We start from the raw sequence: 18,460 nt of genomic DNA on the forward strand, positions 1-18,460 counted from the left end.
TTTCCTTCCTTTTTACTCTTCCCAAACACACCGTTAAGGTCCTGGGGGCCATATGCACGGACTGTCCATGAAGATAATTTACATTATGACATTTGGTAAATGAAACAATTACAAGAAGAAAAAAAAAAGAATTTCCAGTTCGTCGATTAGCCACAATTCATGCAACATTTCACAGAGCCCATTTTCACTTGGTTCAAGTTCAGCACAAAAATGCTGAAGAATGCCTTTGTCTCAATGAAACAATTAAGGTTTCGTGGACCGGGCAAACATATACAACTGCATCATCATTAGCGCAATACATGTGGAATTTCACGACTTAGTTGTGTAAGCAAATGCACTGCATGGTGGCAGTGCTGCCCTAGAAAAACTAGACACATTTGACATGCTATGTATATGCTACAACTAAGATGAAATTCAAGCACCATATTTAGAGCTTTGTCCAAACTATAATCCTGCAATGGCCATGCCACCTTCTTTCTTTAGGTACCCTTCAATTTGTTCCAATGCCTAACAAGATTGTAAAACCATTTAGCCAACATCTTAATTGAATAACAGGAGAAAGACAGAGAAAGAGAGAGAGGGGGGGGGGAGGGAGACCTCAATTGCAATCTCTGTTGGAGTAAGATCTGATACATCTGTATAACCTAGTTTGCCTGCAATTTCTGAAAAAAATTCGAAAAAAGTTGGGTTATTAAAGGCAAAATCATAGGCAGGAAAAAAACATAAACACTAGAGCAACACGAGCATGAACATGCCATGTCCAATGAAGATACAAGGGGAATAGGATGGAAAGAAACAAGTAAAGAAAGAAAGCCCATGACATCACACAGTATGTTGCATCTTCAGAAAATGTAAACAAGTTGGAAGAAATGAGCACCAATGCACTCAGTTTCAGAAGATCTTGTCCAAACGTACATGACAATAAAAAAATAAACCATATAAGTGTAAGACAGGTTCAAGCATACAACCTTCCAAGGAAACCCTTGCATTTGCTTTAGCATAATTTTTACCCCTCTGCTCCAAAAGATAAGACAGACGCTTCAAAGCCTGTAAAAGGGTCAGAATGTCAAAAACTCAAATGCACTAGAAGATATGATACCAAGACTAAGCAAGGAGTGTAAATAAAGTCAGCTATGGACTACCTTTGTATATGGATCACCAGGTTCATGATGCAAAAGTGGGCGAGAATGGGTACCTACTGCAGCAATTCTCTGTGCCAAGGCTTCCAAAGGTACATCTAACCAGACACTAATCCCCTTCTTCTGCATATAGTTCCTGACAACCCAAATAGAAGAGTTTCAGACTTTTATAGCTGACACAACAGAAAACCAAACCCATAGAAAGTAGAACCTAAATCAATTAAATTCCCCTGTACCAGTTCTGATCCCATACAACTGCACCTCCACCAGTAGACACAACAAGTTTTTTCTTTGAAGAGAGCCCCTGCAATACCTCAGACTGGAAGACAGGAAGAAGAATATAAAAGCTTTTATTCAATTGGAAATGTGCACATGTATTAGAATGTACACAGAGATTAATTCTACTATCTCGTGACAAACAGACATAAGGTACAATTGGTACTGTTTCCTCAAAGTAATTAGAAGCAATGGTTTAGAATAAGTGACACTGGAGACTGAAATCAGTGGTTCAAGTCAGTGAAATTTGCCATCTGGCTTACCATGGCTCCCCTTTAGATTAGTGAAACTCACATGGTCATGTTAGCCAGAACCAACTCCAAATGTTGGTCTAATTTCCATGTCTGCAATAATTTTCTGTAACTAATGGCTGAATAGGAAGCTTCCTATTGACATGATATGTTAATTTTCATACTTTTGACATGTCAAGAAAAATTTTAATTCGGTCTTCTTTACAATGGAAACTCATATCATCCACTCCTGCATGAGACAGCAGCAGACATCATGCTTTAGTGACACCAATACTAGTTTACAATCTTCAATGATAGAACATATATGCAGGCATCATTGTTGTGATAATTGCACCCTTTTAACTATCAACCTTGTCATGTCCATTAAGTTTTAGAAAAAGAAGATAAATTAAATTAAATTTAAAATAGAAAATAAACTCAAATCAAACCAATCCAATTAAATTTCAAATAAAAAGCATTATGCCCCAAAATCAAATTTCAAATAAAAATGAAACTCAAACCAACTTGATCCAAAAAAAATTGCCACGGAAATATTGACAGTCAATCCCACCCATTGTTACAATGGCTTACTTTTTCTACATGAATTATCAACATAACTAATAATTCAAATAAAATACATTGAAGACATGCAAGCATAATTGCATAAGGAGTGGGAGTTATCTGACTAACCTCCTTCTTTCTGAAGAAATTCTCCCCATGAAGCTTAAATATTTCAGCTACAGACATTCCATTTACCTCCTGCTCTATTAATGTGTCACTGAAAATTATAGCATAAAGACATTCTTGAGATAGATATTAGAAAACCTGTTAAGCAGTCCATTAAATTGGAAATTGGTAGACATCCAGGAAAGAATTCTGCTTCTGCAATATTTAACCTAGACAATTATGTATCTAGAGTAGATCAAATCCCCTTCGGAAAGTGTAGTCTATTGTGAACATACCAATGTCTGAATTATTCAAATGATGCATAGTCCAAGACCCCTCCTTGGGACCAAAGAATTAATTCCATACTAAAAACTACAAAAGACCACTTGCAACACTGAGAAGAACTAGGAAATTAAAGAGAGGTGTTTGCCATAGCTTGAGCATATTATTTTTCTTCTTTCCAGTATCTAATTGGAGAATGAACATTTCAATCAGAGGACTCACAAACCTGTCAATGAATGAATAACTGAGTACATGAGATAGAATCTTTCCCACTGTCGTTTTTCCAGAGCCCATCAATCCTGCATATTCACATTCATAAAGTTTAGCTACCAGAGAAAGTAAGTCAGTGACTACATAAAATTAAAGGACTTGGACAAAAGAAAAACTGACCAACAAGATATACACTGTGCCCATTTAAATATGGCTCAATCTCTTGTGACTTATTCTGCAAATTTTATTCACATGAAGTAAGATACACTGGCAGAACAATTTCAGATGCACAACAAGAGAGCTTCCATTCTTAGTGTTTTAGACCTTAACTAAAAAAAAATATTTAACAGATATAGATTCCAAAACACTAAATGGAAGACATAAAGATAAAATGAAAAAAAAAAAAGTATCTAAGCACCTTAACATACTTTATGAGCCAAAAAACTAAAGATATAACAGGGAATTATTTCTTACCTTTAACGTTAAAGTTTCATCATACGGTGCATGAAAGCTTCCACTTTCCAATGTTGAAGCTACAAAATAATATTTTGAAATAAAAAATTGTTGTTTTCAGTCATTTGTATAATAAAATTTTCATAATCTCAATGTCGATTTAGCCACCTGGGCTCAATTCAAGTATGTGTATTTGGAAGGGATGGGGGGGAATAGGGATCCTAGGTTTTGAGTTGTAATGCTCTCCTTTTGGCTCAAAGTCTCAACATCAACATACTAATGGCAGTTTCATCCAAAATCTCTTATACTTAGCAGGAAAGTGAGAAAATGAAGAAGATTGGCAGAATAACAGAAACAAAAAGCATTCTGCTCGTACTTCAGAGTAGATGAAAGTGAAAGAAAAGATAATAGGTGAAAAGAACTATTTCTATCTAGGCTCACAAAAACCAATATCACCAAATCAGGTGGATTATGAGAGAGCAAATGAAAAGAAATGAGCAAGTTGTAAATTTACAGTGTCATTCCATCAGATATTCAAATTTTCTTTCCTCTAATTTCTCTACCTGAACAGAAAAGGGCATTAAAATTTCTTTCCTCTCTGTTTTCGTTTCTTGTTTTGACCAAGGACGGTAGCAAAAGAAATAAAAAAACAAACTTTTTCTTTTCTTTCCTTTCACTTTTCTATCATTCTTTCTATCAATCCATCTTTCTCTTCTCCCTTGTCAAGCAAGACCTAACAGTTGGACTAAAAAATGACTATTATTTGATGAAACATTTCAAAGACACAGAAATGATGATTGTCTTGTTTGAAGCTTTCTGATTAAAAATTGGATTTGAATTCAAAGCATCTGCATCTCCAAACAAGGAAAACAAAATCCTACTCATAAAATTCTCTTTCTTCCTTTTTTATTTCCCAATTTGATACCATATATTTTGATCATTTTAAGAAATTCCAGCATATCATAGAACAAAATTAGTAAAAAAAAATCTTAATAACTTAACAAGCATTATAAATATGATAAATGAACTTATGACATGATGAAAAACAGTAGTAATTTATTTTAATTTTTCCATTTAAGTACCTGAAAAGTTCTTGTAAGAAGAGCAGGAAACCTCGAAAGAGACTGATCTATTCCGATTAGAAGATGCCTGAACCGGAAAGTGAGCCGAAACAACCACCCGTACCTTCTGGTCTTCCCATAGTCTCCGACCGAACCGCAAAGAACCGGTCGGTTTTCTCCCAAAACTTTCCGACTCAATCCATGTCGGATACTGCAAGTTGCGTGCAACTCCTGCCTCCATTATCAACCTCCAACCGCCCTCGATTCAATCAATTTCAATAAATTGTTCGACAAATTCTTAGTTCCTTTTTTCTTGTTAAAAAAAGAAACAAAATCCAGAAAAGCTCGGATTTAATTCAAGAGAAAACTCACGCACTGCAGGAAATAATCATATATATTAAATAACAATTAATAATTAATCTAACAAGATTAAGAAATTGAATTTCAATGGGAACTCACGTACCTCAAAAAATTAATAGAGAAAATGAATTGTGAAGAGCGTTGCCCTCTGACTCTCTGGTGAGCGGTGAGCGGTAAGCGCTGTTTTTTAACTAAAATTATTTTTATATAATTTCTTCAATATGCAATTTGTTTTTGGCATTGAGCGTTGGCGCATTTTAAAGTGGGGGGTTTGGACTTGGAAACAGTATAAAGAATTTTTTTACAATTTAGATGTAATAAATTTTTAGATATAATAATTATTACGTAAATCTTTTGGAAAATTATGGTTTGAAGATAATGTGGCGATGATGACGTGGAGGCTGGCCACTCCCACCAACCTCCGTGACGGGGGTTGGTGGCAACTACTAAACTAGCAAAAGAAACGAGTGGAGGAAGTGAGAGAAGGAAGGTAAGGGGTGACATTCACGTGCAAATTATTCAGGGGTAGTTGTTACGGATTCTCGTTCTGCCACGTGTCTAAATTTGGGATACTATTATTTTGACCGGATATTCCAACATTTTAACTGGGATCAAGTCATGGTCTTGTCCATGGCCATGCGGTGGCCGTCAATTTTGTTTTTCTGATATTGGAATTAAGTTACTATAATCGGATCACTTAGGTAAATGTATTATTGAAGTATATGCTCAGATGTGATAAACAATAATTAATTAAAGGGTTGAAAGTTATGGGCTATTATCTGTTGGACATTTTTAACTATAAGAATGACAGAAAGAAAGTTTTTTAAATAATTATAATTATTCAGAATTTATTTAAAGAAATAATTATATTTATTGAAAAATAGATAATCGTGTTCCTTGAAAATAGATAGTTGTGTTTGTTTGGCAAAGTCATCTTTGTATATAAATAGAATTATCTAATTTTATGAAAAAATGAAAAAGATAAACAATTTACAATCATTCTCTCCAAATTCTTCTTAAATTATTTAGTAATATTTTGTTGTAAAAATATTTATAAAAGTTTGATAATATTGTCATATTTTAATAAGTGTTCATTTTATTAATGTAAAATGCAGTCAATTACTGAATTTTATTATATTTTTTATATTTATATGTTGTTAACTCCTTTGCACATTATAACTGGGTGAATAAAAATTTAATGACATGACATTAAGACACAACTTAAAGCCATTTCCCTAATATCTTCAATTTTCCAATCATGTGTTCTAACCATATTTATCATATTGAGCTGGTTAATGATTAAATATTACACTTAATTGTGTAAAATTATAATTAAAAAATAATGATAATATATTTTAATTATACATTTTTAAGAATAAAAATTGGCATAATAGAAACTCTTGAATATTAAAAAAATTTAAATAATTTTTTTTCTCTCTCGTCTAATTAAATTCGTATAATTTAATTTTAGACTAAATATGTCCTTATAACAAATTAACTGTTTATTAATTATCGTTAATCAAAATAACATTATCATTTTTAACATAATATAGAGTGAAATTGCACATAACAACATCATTATCATATATTATAATATGTCACGTCAGTGTTATGTGACGTAAATTAACAAATCATATTAGTGTTATGTAATATTTTGATTAACGATAATTAATAATAAATATTTATTTTATTTTAAATAAAAATATAAAATATTGATTAATGTAATAAAAATAAAATAATTTTTTAAAACAACTAAAAGATTTTTCAAATATTATACCTTAAAAATTAAAAATGTTTTGTTCGGACAAGTCAAATTAATATATTTTCAAACTTTTTATCATTTTTCTCATGATAAATAGGATTTTTTTTTATTTTCAAAAATAGTTTGAAGTGGTCCTTAATCTAGAACGTCTATATTCTATAGAGTTGCACATTGTTTCAATCCGAATTGTTTTGGCGATTAAATTTTGTGAAGTGCCCTCAAATTTTGCGCAACACATATGGTAATGATACGAATTTTATATTATTTTACTTACAATTATTCAATATTTGTCTTATGTAACAAATTTGGATTGTTTTAGCTATTCTATGATCGGGGGCTGGGCCAACAACCTCCCTTCCCCTTGACCATGATAGTTAGGAAATATTTATTCGAGTGATTAAAGAGAGCATATTGAACACACGTTAAGAAATAAAAAATAAAAAAAAAACAATCAGAGATCTAGTTTGGTCATTTACATCACGGATCTACTTGCAGAGATTTGGTAGGAGGGCTGGTTTTTAAAACTTTGTGCAGTGGGGCATAAAAACAATTATGTAAAATCTTACAAAATATAAAAACAATTAAAATAATTTTTTTATACGTATAATCACGTGATTCTAAATCATATAATGACTTTATAAATCTCATTTTGTCTATCTTAAAATTTGAAACTGAAACTTTCAAAATGAAAACTTAAACTCTAATAATCCAAATGTCCTCTTGGATCACAATTTAAAAAAAAAAAATTTCAAACAATAAAATCCAAAAAGCAAGTGCCAATTTATGTCTTGGATGATATACAAAATGCCTACAAATTAAGCATAAATTCAAGTAGTATGAACTTTACATAGTTGTTAATATTTCCTCTCAATATCAAAAAGCAAAAGAAGAGAGGAAAAGAAAAAAGAAACGGTTATATATAAATAATTTTGAGTCTTGAGTTTTTTTTCAAGGGTCAAATCTAAATCATAATTAATTTTATATGAATAAATACATTACATGAACGTCGAGTGGAGGCCACATTCCCAATATTTTAATAACTGGACATCACATTACCGTATATGGTAAGAAGCATATCCTTCTGGCACCACGTGGTCCTGTTGCCTATTTAATTTCTTGTCTGGTTACGACCTTTCAATTTTACTGCGAAATGGTAGGTGTTCCATCTTTTTCCTGTTTTGCCTTTTTTCTTGTCAAATTTGAGTCCTGAATATCGTTTATGTTGTTACAACTTGAATGCCCACACTTTGTTTAAACACTTTTTAGATACTTTTCTTTTAAAAAAATTTATAATTTAAGAATATGAAATATAAAAAATTTAATCAATTAATTTGTATTTTTAAGGGATTTTAATCTTTTATGATAAAAGAAGTTTTAGATTTTTTTTCTTTATATTGACTAAATTTTTAATTAAAAAATTACTATAATTTAAAGTATATTGATTTTAACATACAAGGTATTAAAGTCATTTCATATATTCTAACATGGGTTTTAAAATAAAATTTTAATTTTTTTTCTTTTAGTTTGTGTTTTTAATTCTTTTTCGTCTTCTTTTTTATACTTCGTTTATGTCAATAAATTGTTGGTATTTTCAAGTTTTCGGTGTCATTCGTTATTTCAGATCTCCTTTTCTCTTTTTTTTTTTTTTAAAAAAATTCTCTCACAGTTTCGATTGTTGTCGTTTTTTATTTTTTTCATATCTTTGTATTTCTTTTAGTTATTTCAAAAAAATTTAATTAGAATTTCAAGATTTCAATTTTTTGTTAGCGTTTCATTTCATTAGATGTTTTGCTCTTAATTTTATATATATTTTGGTTTACAGTTTCAAGATGCCAGAATCAATCGCTAAACCCGTCTTTATATACAACTAAAACATGATATTAATGATCCACTTGGTACAAAACTTAAATTGATTCCATGAATAAATCAAGAATACTTACCGGTTCTGTAAACTCTAAAATTAGATTCAACAAATCCTAAAACCAATTCAATAAACCCTTAAACTGAATCAATAAATCTAAACAGATTCAATAAACTTTTAACTTGATTAAAAAATCCTTTAAATTCGTTTGGTTCGATTCGATTCAAGAAACGTTAAACTCAATTTAGAAAACCTTTAATTGAGTTGGTCTAATCCAACAAACCCTGAAACCAATTTGATAAACTATATAGACTTAGTTTAAAAAACCCTTAAATTGATTCACTCTAATCCAACAAATCTTGAAATCAATTTAACAAGCCCCAAACCTAATTGGTCTTACTCAACAAACCTTAAAATTGATTTAACAAACCCTAAAATCGATTTAACAAATCCTAACTCAATTCAAAAAACCCTTAAATTGATTCAATTGGATTTGATGAAACCCTTAAACCAATTTAATCTAATTCAATGAACTATAAAACTAGTTCAACAAACTTTAAACTCAATTCAAAAAACCCTTAATTCTGTTCATAAAATTTTACAATCAATTTAAAAAGCTTTTTCTCAATTCAAAAAACTTTAAAATCAATTCAATTTTTCCTAAAACCCTAATTATAATACTCAATAGTATTTTTTCAAAAAATTGATTTTAATTTTTTTTTAAGAAATAGAGAAAGACTTTAATTTGGCATAAAATTTAATACAATGAAATTGAAAGGACAATAGAGATAGTGTTCTTGGCATTGAGACCTCTCTTCTCAACACCACCTCCGTTCCTGATACCGGTACTCCCCTTTGACTGGATGACCAATGCCTCTCCCTTAGCCTTCGTAGCTGAGTACGAATTATGCTGAAAACTGAATCGTTGCCAATGAAGATTCCGTGAACCCTATAAAAAACGACAGTGGGAGAGGTCGTATAAATAAGCCTCAATAACAGTTTTAGCCACTGTAAATTGCAGTCAAAATATAAGGATAATTAAACAAAAGTTCAAATAGATTCCGAAACTCTGAAAGTATAGTTTTCCTCGAACATTAACCCAATGATGAAGCTGGTAGTTATTAATCCACGGATTAGGAGCCGCCTTGTGGAAAACTACCTCGACTCCTTCAAAGCTACAACAAAAATTAAAAACAATTTAAGAACTAGAGTGGAAATAAATGCGAGTTTTGAAACTTTTCGTACTTGAGCTTTGTGGCCAAGATAAGTGGACAGGCAACAGGCAACGATCACGACCCTAACGTAAAGCTTCATCGAGGAGTCCGTTTTAGGAATGTCAACGGGTAAGTTACTTATTAATTTTAAAATATCTCGAACTCTAATTTTATAAAAAATTAATTATTTAAATAATTTTAAAAATTATTATCTTAACTTTAACCCTATTATATTTTTTTTACCTATAATTACTCTAACCTGTTTAGATTAAAAAAACTATTAAAATCTTCTTCATAGGTAACCAATTACCTAAATTCGTGTACATATATAATAATATTTCTTTACGTATTTCATAAAATTAACTACTACTTAAATTAATAAAAACAAAAATAATAAAATTTAAATTTAAATAATTAAAAACAAATATCTTAAAAATAAACTTAAATAACTAAAAATAAATATCCATACAACGATATAAATTTAAATAATTATACATAAATATCCAAATAACAACATAAACTTAAATAACTATACACAAAGATCCAACCAAATAACACAAACTTAAATAACCAAAATTATAATTTTTATAATGTTAACACAAAATAAAAAATAAATATATTTATATTTAAAGTATATATACTAAAAGTAATATAGTGTATATAAAAAATAGTAATTATATTTTTTATAAATAAACCCAATGTATATAAAGTATAGATATTAGAAGACATTACAATTTAATTAATAATTATAATTTCATTAATTAATTTAATTAATTATATAAATTTGTTCTTAATTGTATGAAATTTACAAAAAATAGCTAAATTTCAAAACTATTCTAACCTCACAACTTCTTTTTAGATTATTAAGTTTATATATTATAAATTTATATAAACAAAAGTATATATATTATTTAGTAATTAATTTATATAATAGTAATTATATTCTTTATAAATGAACATAATATATAATATAAAGTGTATCTGTTAAAAGGCATTACAAGTTTTATATTATAAAGTGTATATATATATATATATATATTAAAATTAATAATTTTATAAGTTATAATTTGTATAATGTTAACATAAAATAAAAAATAAATATATTATATTTAAAATATATATATACTAAAAGTATTAGTATATATATAATATAGGAATTATATTTCTTATAAATGAACTCAAAATATATAATGTATATATATTTAAAAACATTCCAAGTTAATTAATAATCATAGTTTAATGAATTAATTTAATTAACTATATGAGTTTGTCTTTAATTATATAAAATTAAAAAAATAGTTAGATTCCAAAACTATTCTAAACTCAAAGACTCTCTTTAAGTATATATATTATAAGTTATAATTTTTTTAATCTTAACACAAAATAAAAAATATATATATTTATATTAAAAATGTATATAATAGTAATTATATTCCTTTATAATATGATATGATATTCATATTATTTAACAATAATTAATAATCTAATAATTTTTTTATTTATATATATTAATGTCATCACATTAATAATTTGGCTAATTATATTTTTAATATATTTGTCAACATTTAACAAAAGAAATTATTTGTCAAGATGATATAGGCTTTGGATACTTTACTTCTTTACTTAGGTTCAAATCACATCGGTATCCAAAGAGTGATACCCGAACTTGTTTATTGAGTACTATAATTCAGTATAATCGGATCGGATATCCGCGGGTATCTTATAATAGGATACCCGTTGACATCCGTAGTCTGTTTTCCTCGTACGTTTCGAGGTCATTGCTAATAGGCAAATTGATGATTGAACAATGAACATCTTGTATTTGATTAGCATTTCAACCAAATGACAGACGGCGAAACCTCTGTCGCCAGTTACCACGCACCATCTCTCCTCTCCCAACATTTTTCCATGCCCCATCTCCTTTTTGTACTTTTTTAGAAAAAATTTATAATTTAAAATATGAAATATAAAGTTTTAATAAGTTAATTTGTATTTTTTTAAAAAAAAAATTACAATTCCAACAATCAAGCATAAGAAAAAAAATGCTCGAAGTAATTATGGAAATTACTTATCTTCAATATTCTTTATTTAAATATAAAACACTTATTTTTCCTACGACAAAACTTTAATTGAAAAAAGCATAAAATTTAAAAAGTTTTTAAATAATTTTTTGTTTTTTATTATGTTTAATTAAATTTTTATAGTTTCTTTTTGAGTCAAATTGATTTTTATAGTTAATGATATTTAAATAAAATATAATTTATCATTTTATATCATAAATTGTTAAGGTAAAATGTTAATTTATATTGATATGATATGATGAAATGATCACATGATATTTTTTATTTTTCGCATCAATGTAACGTGCAAATGAAATGATATATTGATGTGAAAATAAAATAATATGTAATATTTTAATTAATAACAGTTAATCAATTATTAATTACAAATACTTATTTTAAAATAAAAATACAAGAATTTAATTAGATAAAATAAAATTAAAATTTTATTTAAAAAATTCAAAACTTGGATGCGTAGGCCACGTGTTTGGCACGAGGTTAAATTCCACTGGACCGTTAAGACTTGAAATTGAGAAGGAAGTTTCTATTCTCCCTCCAAGAAAAATGAGAAACCATTACCTGTTAAAACTACATTTGCAACACATTCAAAAATCAACAAATAAACAAGCCTTTAATTTCTCGACATTAGTCTCAGCTCTTCTTCCACCAAAAGACCTATGTTTTTCCCCTATTAAACCCCGACTCAAAAGGCGCCAATTGGCCAACCTCCTCCAAAAACTACCTTCCCAAGACAATCCTATTTTACACTACAAAAGAATCCATGCCCAAATTATTGTTTCTGGGTTGGAATCCGACTCCTTTCTTACAAACATTCTCTTGAATCTTTACTCAAAATGTAATAATTTACGCCACCCGAGTAAACTGTTTGATAGAATGCCTGAAAAGAACTTGGTTTCTTGGTCTTCGATGGTTTCTATGTATACCCAACATGGGTATGATGAAAAGGCGCTGATTTTGTTTTTGGGCTTCCGAAGAAGTTGCGAAGAGAGTCCAAATGAGTATATTTTGGCTAGTGTCATTCGAGCTTGTATACAGTTGCGGGATGGAGGTGAAATGGGAGTTCAGATTCATGGTTTTGTATTTAAGAGTGGTTTTGATCAAGATGTTTATGTGGGGACTTCGTTGGTTGATTTTTACACGAAAAGTGGGTTTATATATGAAGCGAGATTGGTTTTTGATGGTTTAAATGGGAAGAATGCGGTGACTTGGACGACAATGATAACAGGGTATGTTAAGAGTGGGAAGGGTGATGTGGCATTGCAATTGTTTAACCAAATAAGAGAAACTGATGTTTTGGCAGATAGATATGTGCTGTCTAGTGTTTTGAGTGCATGTTCAGTGCTTGACTTTGTTGAAGGAGGAAAGCAGGTTCATTGCCATGTTTTGAGGAGGGGAGCAGAAATGGATATTTCTGTCATTAATGTGCTTATAGATTTTTATTCTAAGTGCGGTAAGGTAAAAGCTGCACGCAGGCTTTTTGATGAGATGGTGGTTAGAAATGTTATTTCTTGGACTACAATGATTGCTGGCTACATGCAAAATTCATTTGACAGGGAAGCTATGAAGCTGTTTTCTGAGATGACCAGATTGGGTTGGAAGCCAGATGGCTTTGCTTGCACTAGTGTTCTCACATCATGTGGTTCACTCGAGGCTCTTGATCAGGGGAGACAAGTGCATGCTTACACTATCAAGGCCAATCTTGAGTCTGATGATTTTGTAACAAATGGTTTGATAGATATGTATGCAAAATGCTATTCACTGAATGATGCAAGAAGAGCGCTTGACATTATGGGTGATCAGAACGTGGTCTCATATAATGCGATGATTGAAGGATACTCAAGTCAGGAGAAGCTATCTGAAGCATTGGACTTGTTCCACAACATGAGACTCAGGTCATTCTCACCAAGCCTTTTAACTTTTGTTAGCCTTCTTGGTGCATCAGCTGCATTATGTACCACAGAACTGAGTAGGCAGATTCATACCCTTATCATCAAATTTGGGGTATCTTTGGACATATTTGTTGGAAGTTCTCTAATAGATGTTTATTCAAAGTGTTCATATGTTAGAGATGCAAGATATATATTTGAGGAGATGAACGAGAAAGATATTGTTGTTTGGAATGCATTGTTTTTTGGCTATACGCAACAGTTGGAAAACGAAGAGGCTCTCAAACTCTTCTGCAAATTACAACTATCAAGACAAAAACCTAATGAATTCACTTTTGCTGCCTTAATGACAGCTTCAAGTAACCTAGCAAGTCTCCAAAATGGTCAACAGTTTCACACTCAGCTGATAAAACATGCGATGGACTCTGATCCCTTTGTCACAAATGCCATTATTGACATGTATGCTAAATGTGGAAGCTTTGAAGATGCTTGTAAAACATTTAATTCTGCCATTTGGAGGGATGTTGTATGTTGGAATTCCATGATCTCAACATATGCTCATCATGGTGAAGCTGAAGGCGCTCTTGAGACATTTGAAAGAATGCTTAAAGAAGGAATCAAACCCAATTATGTAACATTTGTTGGTCTACTCTCAGCATGTGTGCATGCAGGGTTTGTAGAGCTTGGACTCCATCACTTTGAGTCAATGTCTACATTTGGAGTTGAAGCGGGGATTGAACATTATGCTTGTGTGGTATCTCTGTTGGGCCATGCTGGTAAATTATATGAAGCAAAGGCCTTAATTGAGACAATGCCAATAAAAACTGCAGCAGTGTTATGGAGATCCTTACTTAGTGCATGTAGGATTGCTGGTAATGTTGAATTGGGAAAATATGCAGCAGAAAGGGCAATTTCAATTGATCCAATGGATAGTGGTTCATATACTTTACTTTCAAATATTTTTGCATCTAAAGGTATGTGGGCAGATGTTAAGAGGGTGAGGGCTAGAATGGACTTAGAAGGTGTACTTAAAGAACCTGGGTGTAGTTGGATTGAAGTTAATAATGAGACTAATGTGTTTATTGCAAGGGATAGAACTCATCATGAGGCCAATTTAATATACTTAGTTTTGGACAATTTAATTATGCATATCAAGGGTGCTGGATATGTGCCTGATATTGCCAACACTCCTGATAAATGATTGAAATGAGATCTGGTGGGAATAGCATAACTGACAAATGGATTCTTTGAAGTTCTTTGTTATGCAGCTCATCCTATATATCGAGCTTGAAGTGACATATTATGCATAATAAGGGGCTTGATATGTGCCTTTTATTGCCAAACTCTCGATACAGAGTTGGGATGACCTTGTGCCAACAGTGTAGCAGACAAATAAGTTTGAAGTTCTTTGTTATGCTGCTCATTCTAAATACTGAGCTCAAAGGGACATCTAGCAGACTACCAGACTTTAGCATCTTTTGGCAATTCAAAGTAGTTGCTTTGAGGTATAAGCTGGTGCAATTTCTCAATCTTTTAGGGTGTGCTATCAAGGCTGTTTTACTTTCCTTGCTTGGCAGCCATGACCATCTGGATGCAGCTAGAGTAGTTTAAATGCAGAGATGCTGCAATTACCTACTGATGGAATTAGTATTTCAGAGAGGATTTGAGGAATTAATAATAGGTAAGTTGGATGAACTTGCTAAAAGGATCTTTAGTATAAACTTTCATTTTTGTATATATTCTCTGAGTTGCTAGTAGCTGATGAGGGCTGGATTGCTAAGCTCAGGTATGCATTAAAGAATTCCATTTTGGTCATTTTTAAGTCTACTTGAATGTCATGGCCTTAATAAAGAGGTAAAATTGCCCCTTTTTCTAGCTACTTTATTTGGTGTGGGAAAAACACAAAGATAAGGAATCTGAATTTGGATTTGTTTAATTTGATTTTCATAATGGGCTAAGGATTGGAGAAGAGAGGGGCTCTAGAAAGAAAGGTTTGTTCTTCACTGATGAGCAAAAAGGAGGTACACATAACACGTTGGTCCTCACTGCCCTTGCTTAACTTAATTATGTCCACATTGTTATATGTATTTGATCATTACTTTCCACTAGTTTGTGAGTTTAAGGTTAAAATAGCAAAAGAGGAAGAAAATTCTGAGTTTGTTGGATGTATATATGATGGCACTATAAGGATAAGACTTGCTGAACTTAGACTTTGAAAGTCAAGGTATCAGAATGAGTGCAAAATTAGTGCTTCCAAGGCAGTTCAGGTGACCTTTTATTACTGTTATTTTTTGAGTATTGATCGAGAAAATAAAGATGGATATTGATTATTCTTTTTCTGTTTAAACAAAACAGAATATTAATATAGCCTCTTTGGTATACAATGAAAACAGTTGTCATATATTCGTTACTTTATGTCCTTATCTATTTGACTTCTTGATGTCCCTCAACCCTATGTTTTAGCAGTAGCGTCTTCTTTCCCTTCAGTTAGATCTATGAGTAACAATAGTCATTGGAGATAGAGTTAGAATTACAAGATGAAGTAATGATATTGTAGGTTCAACTTTGAGGTAAGTTTGTTCTTTGATTGGTTTTCTAAGTATCAATCACATTGTTTTGGTTAATTTGTCTATTTTATTTCACAGTTGTGGCTTTCTGTCCATAATGATGTATTAGAAAAAAAAAAAAAACTTAAAGTATCTTCGCAACTTTGTAAAAATGTCAGCTGAAGTGATGATGGTTAATGTGCATGTTGTCCTAGGAAGAAATTTTGGGCTTGAGCGGTGATAATTCTTGCTGTTTGGAAAGGGGTCTTGAGGCATTCTTGTTAAAACACAAACTCAGTGGGCAATATCAAAATACAAGATGGTTGACTTTGTATAGGGTTGAAGTAGTAATAAAAGTGAATCTAGTTTTCTCCTTACTTCTGGGACCTTTTTAACCTGAGCCTTGCTTATTTAAAGGATTGATTCTACCAAGTGAATTAAACTAGACTTTTAGACAAGATCAACGGTTCCTTACTTCCTTTAGTAACTCAAACCCGAAATCATTTTTTTTTTTAAATTAGTAATAATAAAAGACTATTCCTTCAGACAAAGCACAAAACAGAGTCTGAATAGAGATATGGCTGTTGAGAAAACTTAGGATTCGTAGCTTTCCACTAATAACCAGAGATGACAAAAAGAAGCCAAAGATGAAGTCAATTTGCCAGCATATTTTTAGTTTGAATAATATCAGAGCTGATCATCTTTCTCCTGGAATTTTCAAGTTGGAATATTTCAGGACACCATCTTGGAGAATGGACTATATATAACGAATTGAAGACCTGTAATCCAGCTGCTTACTAAACAAGTAGTTGAAACTCTGGATTTACACTTTTGATTTGAATGATCCAATTGGTGCCAATATTACTTGGTCTTAGGATGGATGGCAGCTTGAGTAGAAACTATAAGATTAAGCTACATTACTCAGATTTTGTACCAATAAGGAAGAAAATATAATTCTACAGTAATATAGGAGTAATTTCCTCTTCAATCTGTCTTTCAATTGCTCAGTACTTTCGGTACATATTTATTTGTTTGCTCTGAGTTACATATATGAGATAAAAACTCAGCATAGTTTTGCATCAATGCTCATTTATAGTCTCTGAGCATGTGTAGCAGTTTCTGAATAATCAAATCAATGCTTCACATTTATAAAATGTGGCCAACAGGATTGGGCAGCAGAAAGCAGGCACTTTCCATATGACCATTTTGTCTGACCTTCACTTCTATATTACACATTTGCAACACTGTACACCAGTTTCACTGGGGATGGCTTGGACTTTTTGTTGCACTTACATCCTTAGACAGGCATGTGGTAACTGCTTTAGTGTTTCTTTTTTCCCTTTGTCTATTGCTTTGTGTGTTGTATCTCTGGTTGGCAGGAGGTCTGGGGTGGGGGTTTGGTTACAGTTAAAGGGTAAAACAGAGAGGGAACCGAGAGCATGGAGAGAGAAAAATAAAGAGAAAAGAAAAGAAAAGAAAGGGCAGGGGAAAGAACGGTGGAAGCAGCAGGACAAGAAGATATGTATCTAATAACCCATTTGGTCAATTGATTTGACTCAATTCTAACACTCAAGCAAGAATCTATTACGTACTAAAAAAGGAAGCTCCTTTGGGGCTTCCTTATTTTACCACGTCTCGACTTAGCAAGTGGCCAAGTTTCAAGTTGATGTCTGCGTGTTTTGTTTCTTCATGTTTTGATAGGTGGAGTATTGAGGAAAGAGTTGGTAGATCTGGTAATTTTGAATATGATATATTAACACGGTATGAAAAAATACGGGTTAAATAAATTTTAAATTTAATTTTAACGTGTTTTGTGTCTAATTGTGTTTGACACGTTAAGATCTGAAAATTTTCGTATCTTAACGTGTCAAACACGACAAATACATTTAAATATGTTTATTTAATTGTGTTATCGTGTTAAAACGTGTATACGTGACATATTTATTAACCTATTAAAAATTAAAAATTATTTTAAATTTATATAAATAATTTTAAATAATTATTTTAATAAGTTTTTTAATTTTATAAAGGTAATAATGTAATTATTTCAATTGAAAATTATAAATGATTTTTGATATTATTAGTATCTGAAGGTTAGATGCTAATGATATATTTTATCACATTTTATGATAATGAATTTTATATATGTTATTTATATTAAATTTTATTATATTTGAAGTTATTATTATTTTTGTTTTGTTATAATTATAGATTTTAAATTTAAATAATAAAATTATATTTAATTATAAATATTTTTATTTAATTGTGTTAAATGTGTTAATCGTGTTATTAATTGTGTCGTATATTAACACGTTTAATAAACGTGTTAATTGTGTCATGTTGTGTTACACGTTTATTGAACGTATACGTATATGTATTTTAAATTTAATATACGAATATTAAACATGTCGTATTCGTGTTTAGCTTTAACGT

At 30.8% G+C, this 18,460-nt stretch overlaps 2 protein-coding genes across 5 annotated transcripts in view; one reads left to right on the forward strand and one right to left on the reverse strand.

Moving 5' to 3' along the window:
• LOC18611676 (shikimate kinase 1, chloroplastic-like) overlaps positions 1 to 4,976 on the reverse strand; it is a 52,559-nt gene extending 47,583 nt beyond the window's left edge. The window contains exons 1-11 of one of the 4 annotated variants that reach the window (XM_007048057.3): positions 4,781 to 4,968; positions 4,339 to 4,629; positions 3,278 to 3,336; positions 2,984 to 3,038; positions 2,820 to 2,892; positions 2,336 to 2,423; positions 1,376 to 1,458; positions 1,143 to 1,275; positions 969 to 1,047; positions 598 to 662; positions 120 to 507 (exon numbers count right to left, since the gene is read on the reverse strand). In XM_007048057.3, coding sequence (XP_007048119.3) covers positions 445 to 507; positions 598 to 662; positions 969 to 1,047; positions 1,143 to 1,275; positions 1,376 to 1,458; positions 2,336 to 2,423; positions 2,820 to 2,892; positions 2,984 to 3,038; positions 3,278 to 3,336; positions 4,339 to 4,558 — 918 coding nt within the window. In that variant the 5' untranslated portion in view covers positions 4,559 to 4,629; positions 4,781 to 4,968 and the 3' untranslated portion in view covers positions 120 to 444. Of the gene's footprint in view, positions 1 to 119; positions 508 to 597; positions 663 to 968; positions 1,048 to 1,142; positions 1,276 to 1,375; positions 1,459 to 2,335; positions 2,424 to 2,819; positions 2,893 to 2,983; positions 3,039 to 3,277; positions 3,337 to 4,338; positions 4,693 to 4,780 lie in introns of those variants that run through there. The other 3 variants (XM_007048058.3, XM_088802941.1, XM_088802942.1) reach the window with 3 other exon arrangements.
• Positions 4,977 to 12,138: 7,162 nt separating this feature from the next.
• Positions 12,139 to 15,331, forward strand: LOC18611677 (Tetratricopeptide repeat (TPR)-like superfamily protein). Its single transcript, XM_018116029.2, has one exon. The coding sequence runs from the start codon at positions 12,139 to 12,141 to the stop codon at positions 14,680 to 14,682; it is 2,544 nt and encodes an 847-aa protein (XP_017971518.2). The 3' UTR covers positions 14,683 to 15,331.
• Positions 15,332 to 18,460: the final 3,129 nt, after the last annotated feature.

The sequence above is a fragment of the Theobroma cacao genome, chromosome 1 (genome assembly GCF_053813885.1).
Source record: "Theobroma cacao isolate CCN51 chromosome 1, ASM5381388v1, whole genome shotgun sequence".
NCBI lineage: Eukaryota > Viridiplantae > Streptophyta > Magnoliopsida > Malvales > Malvaceae > Theobroma > Theobroma cacao.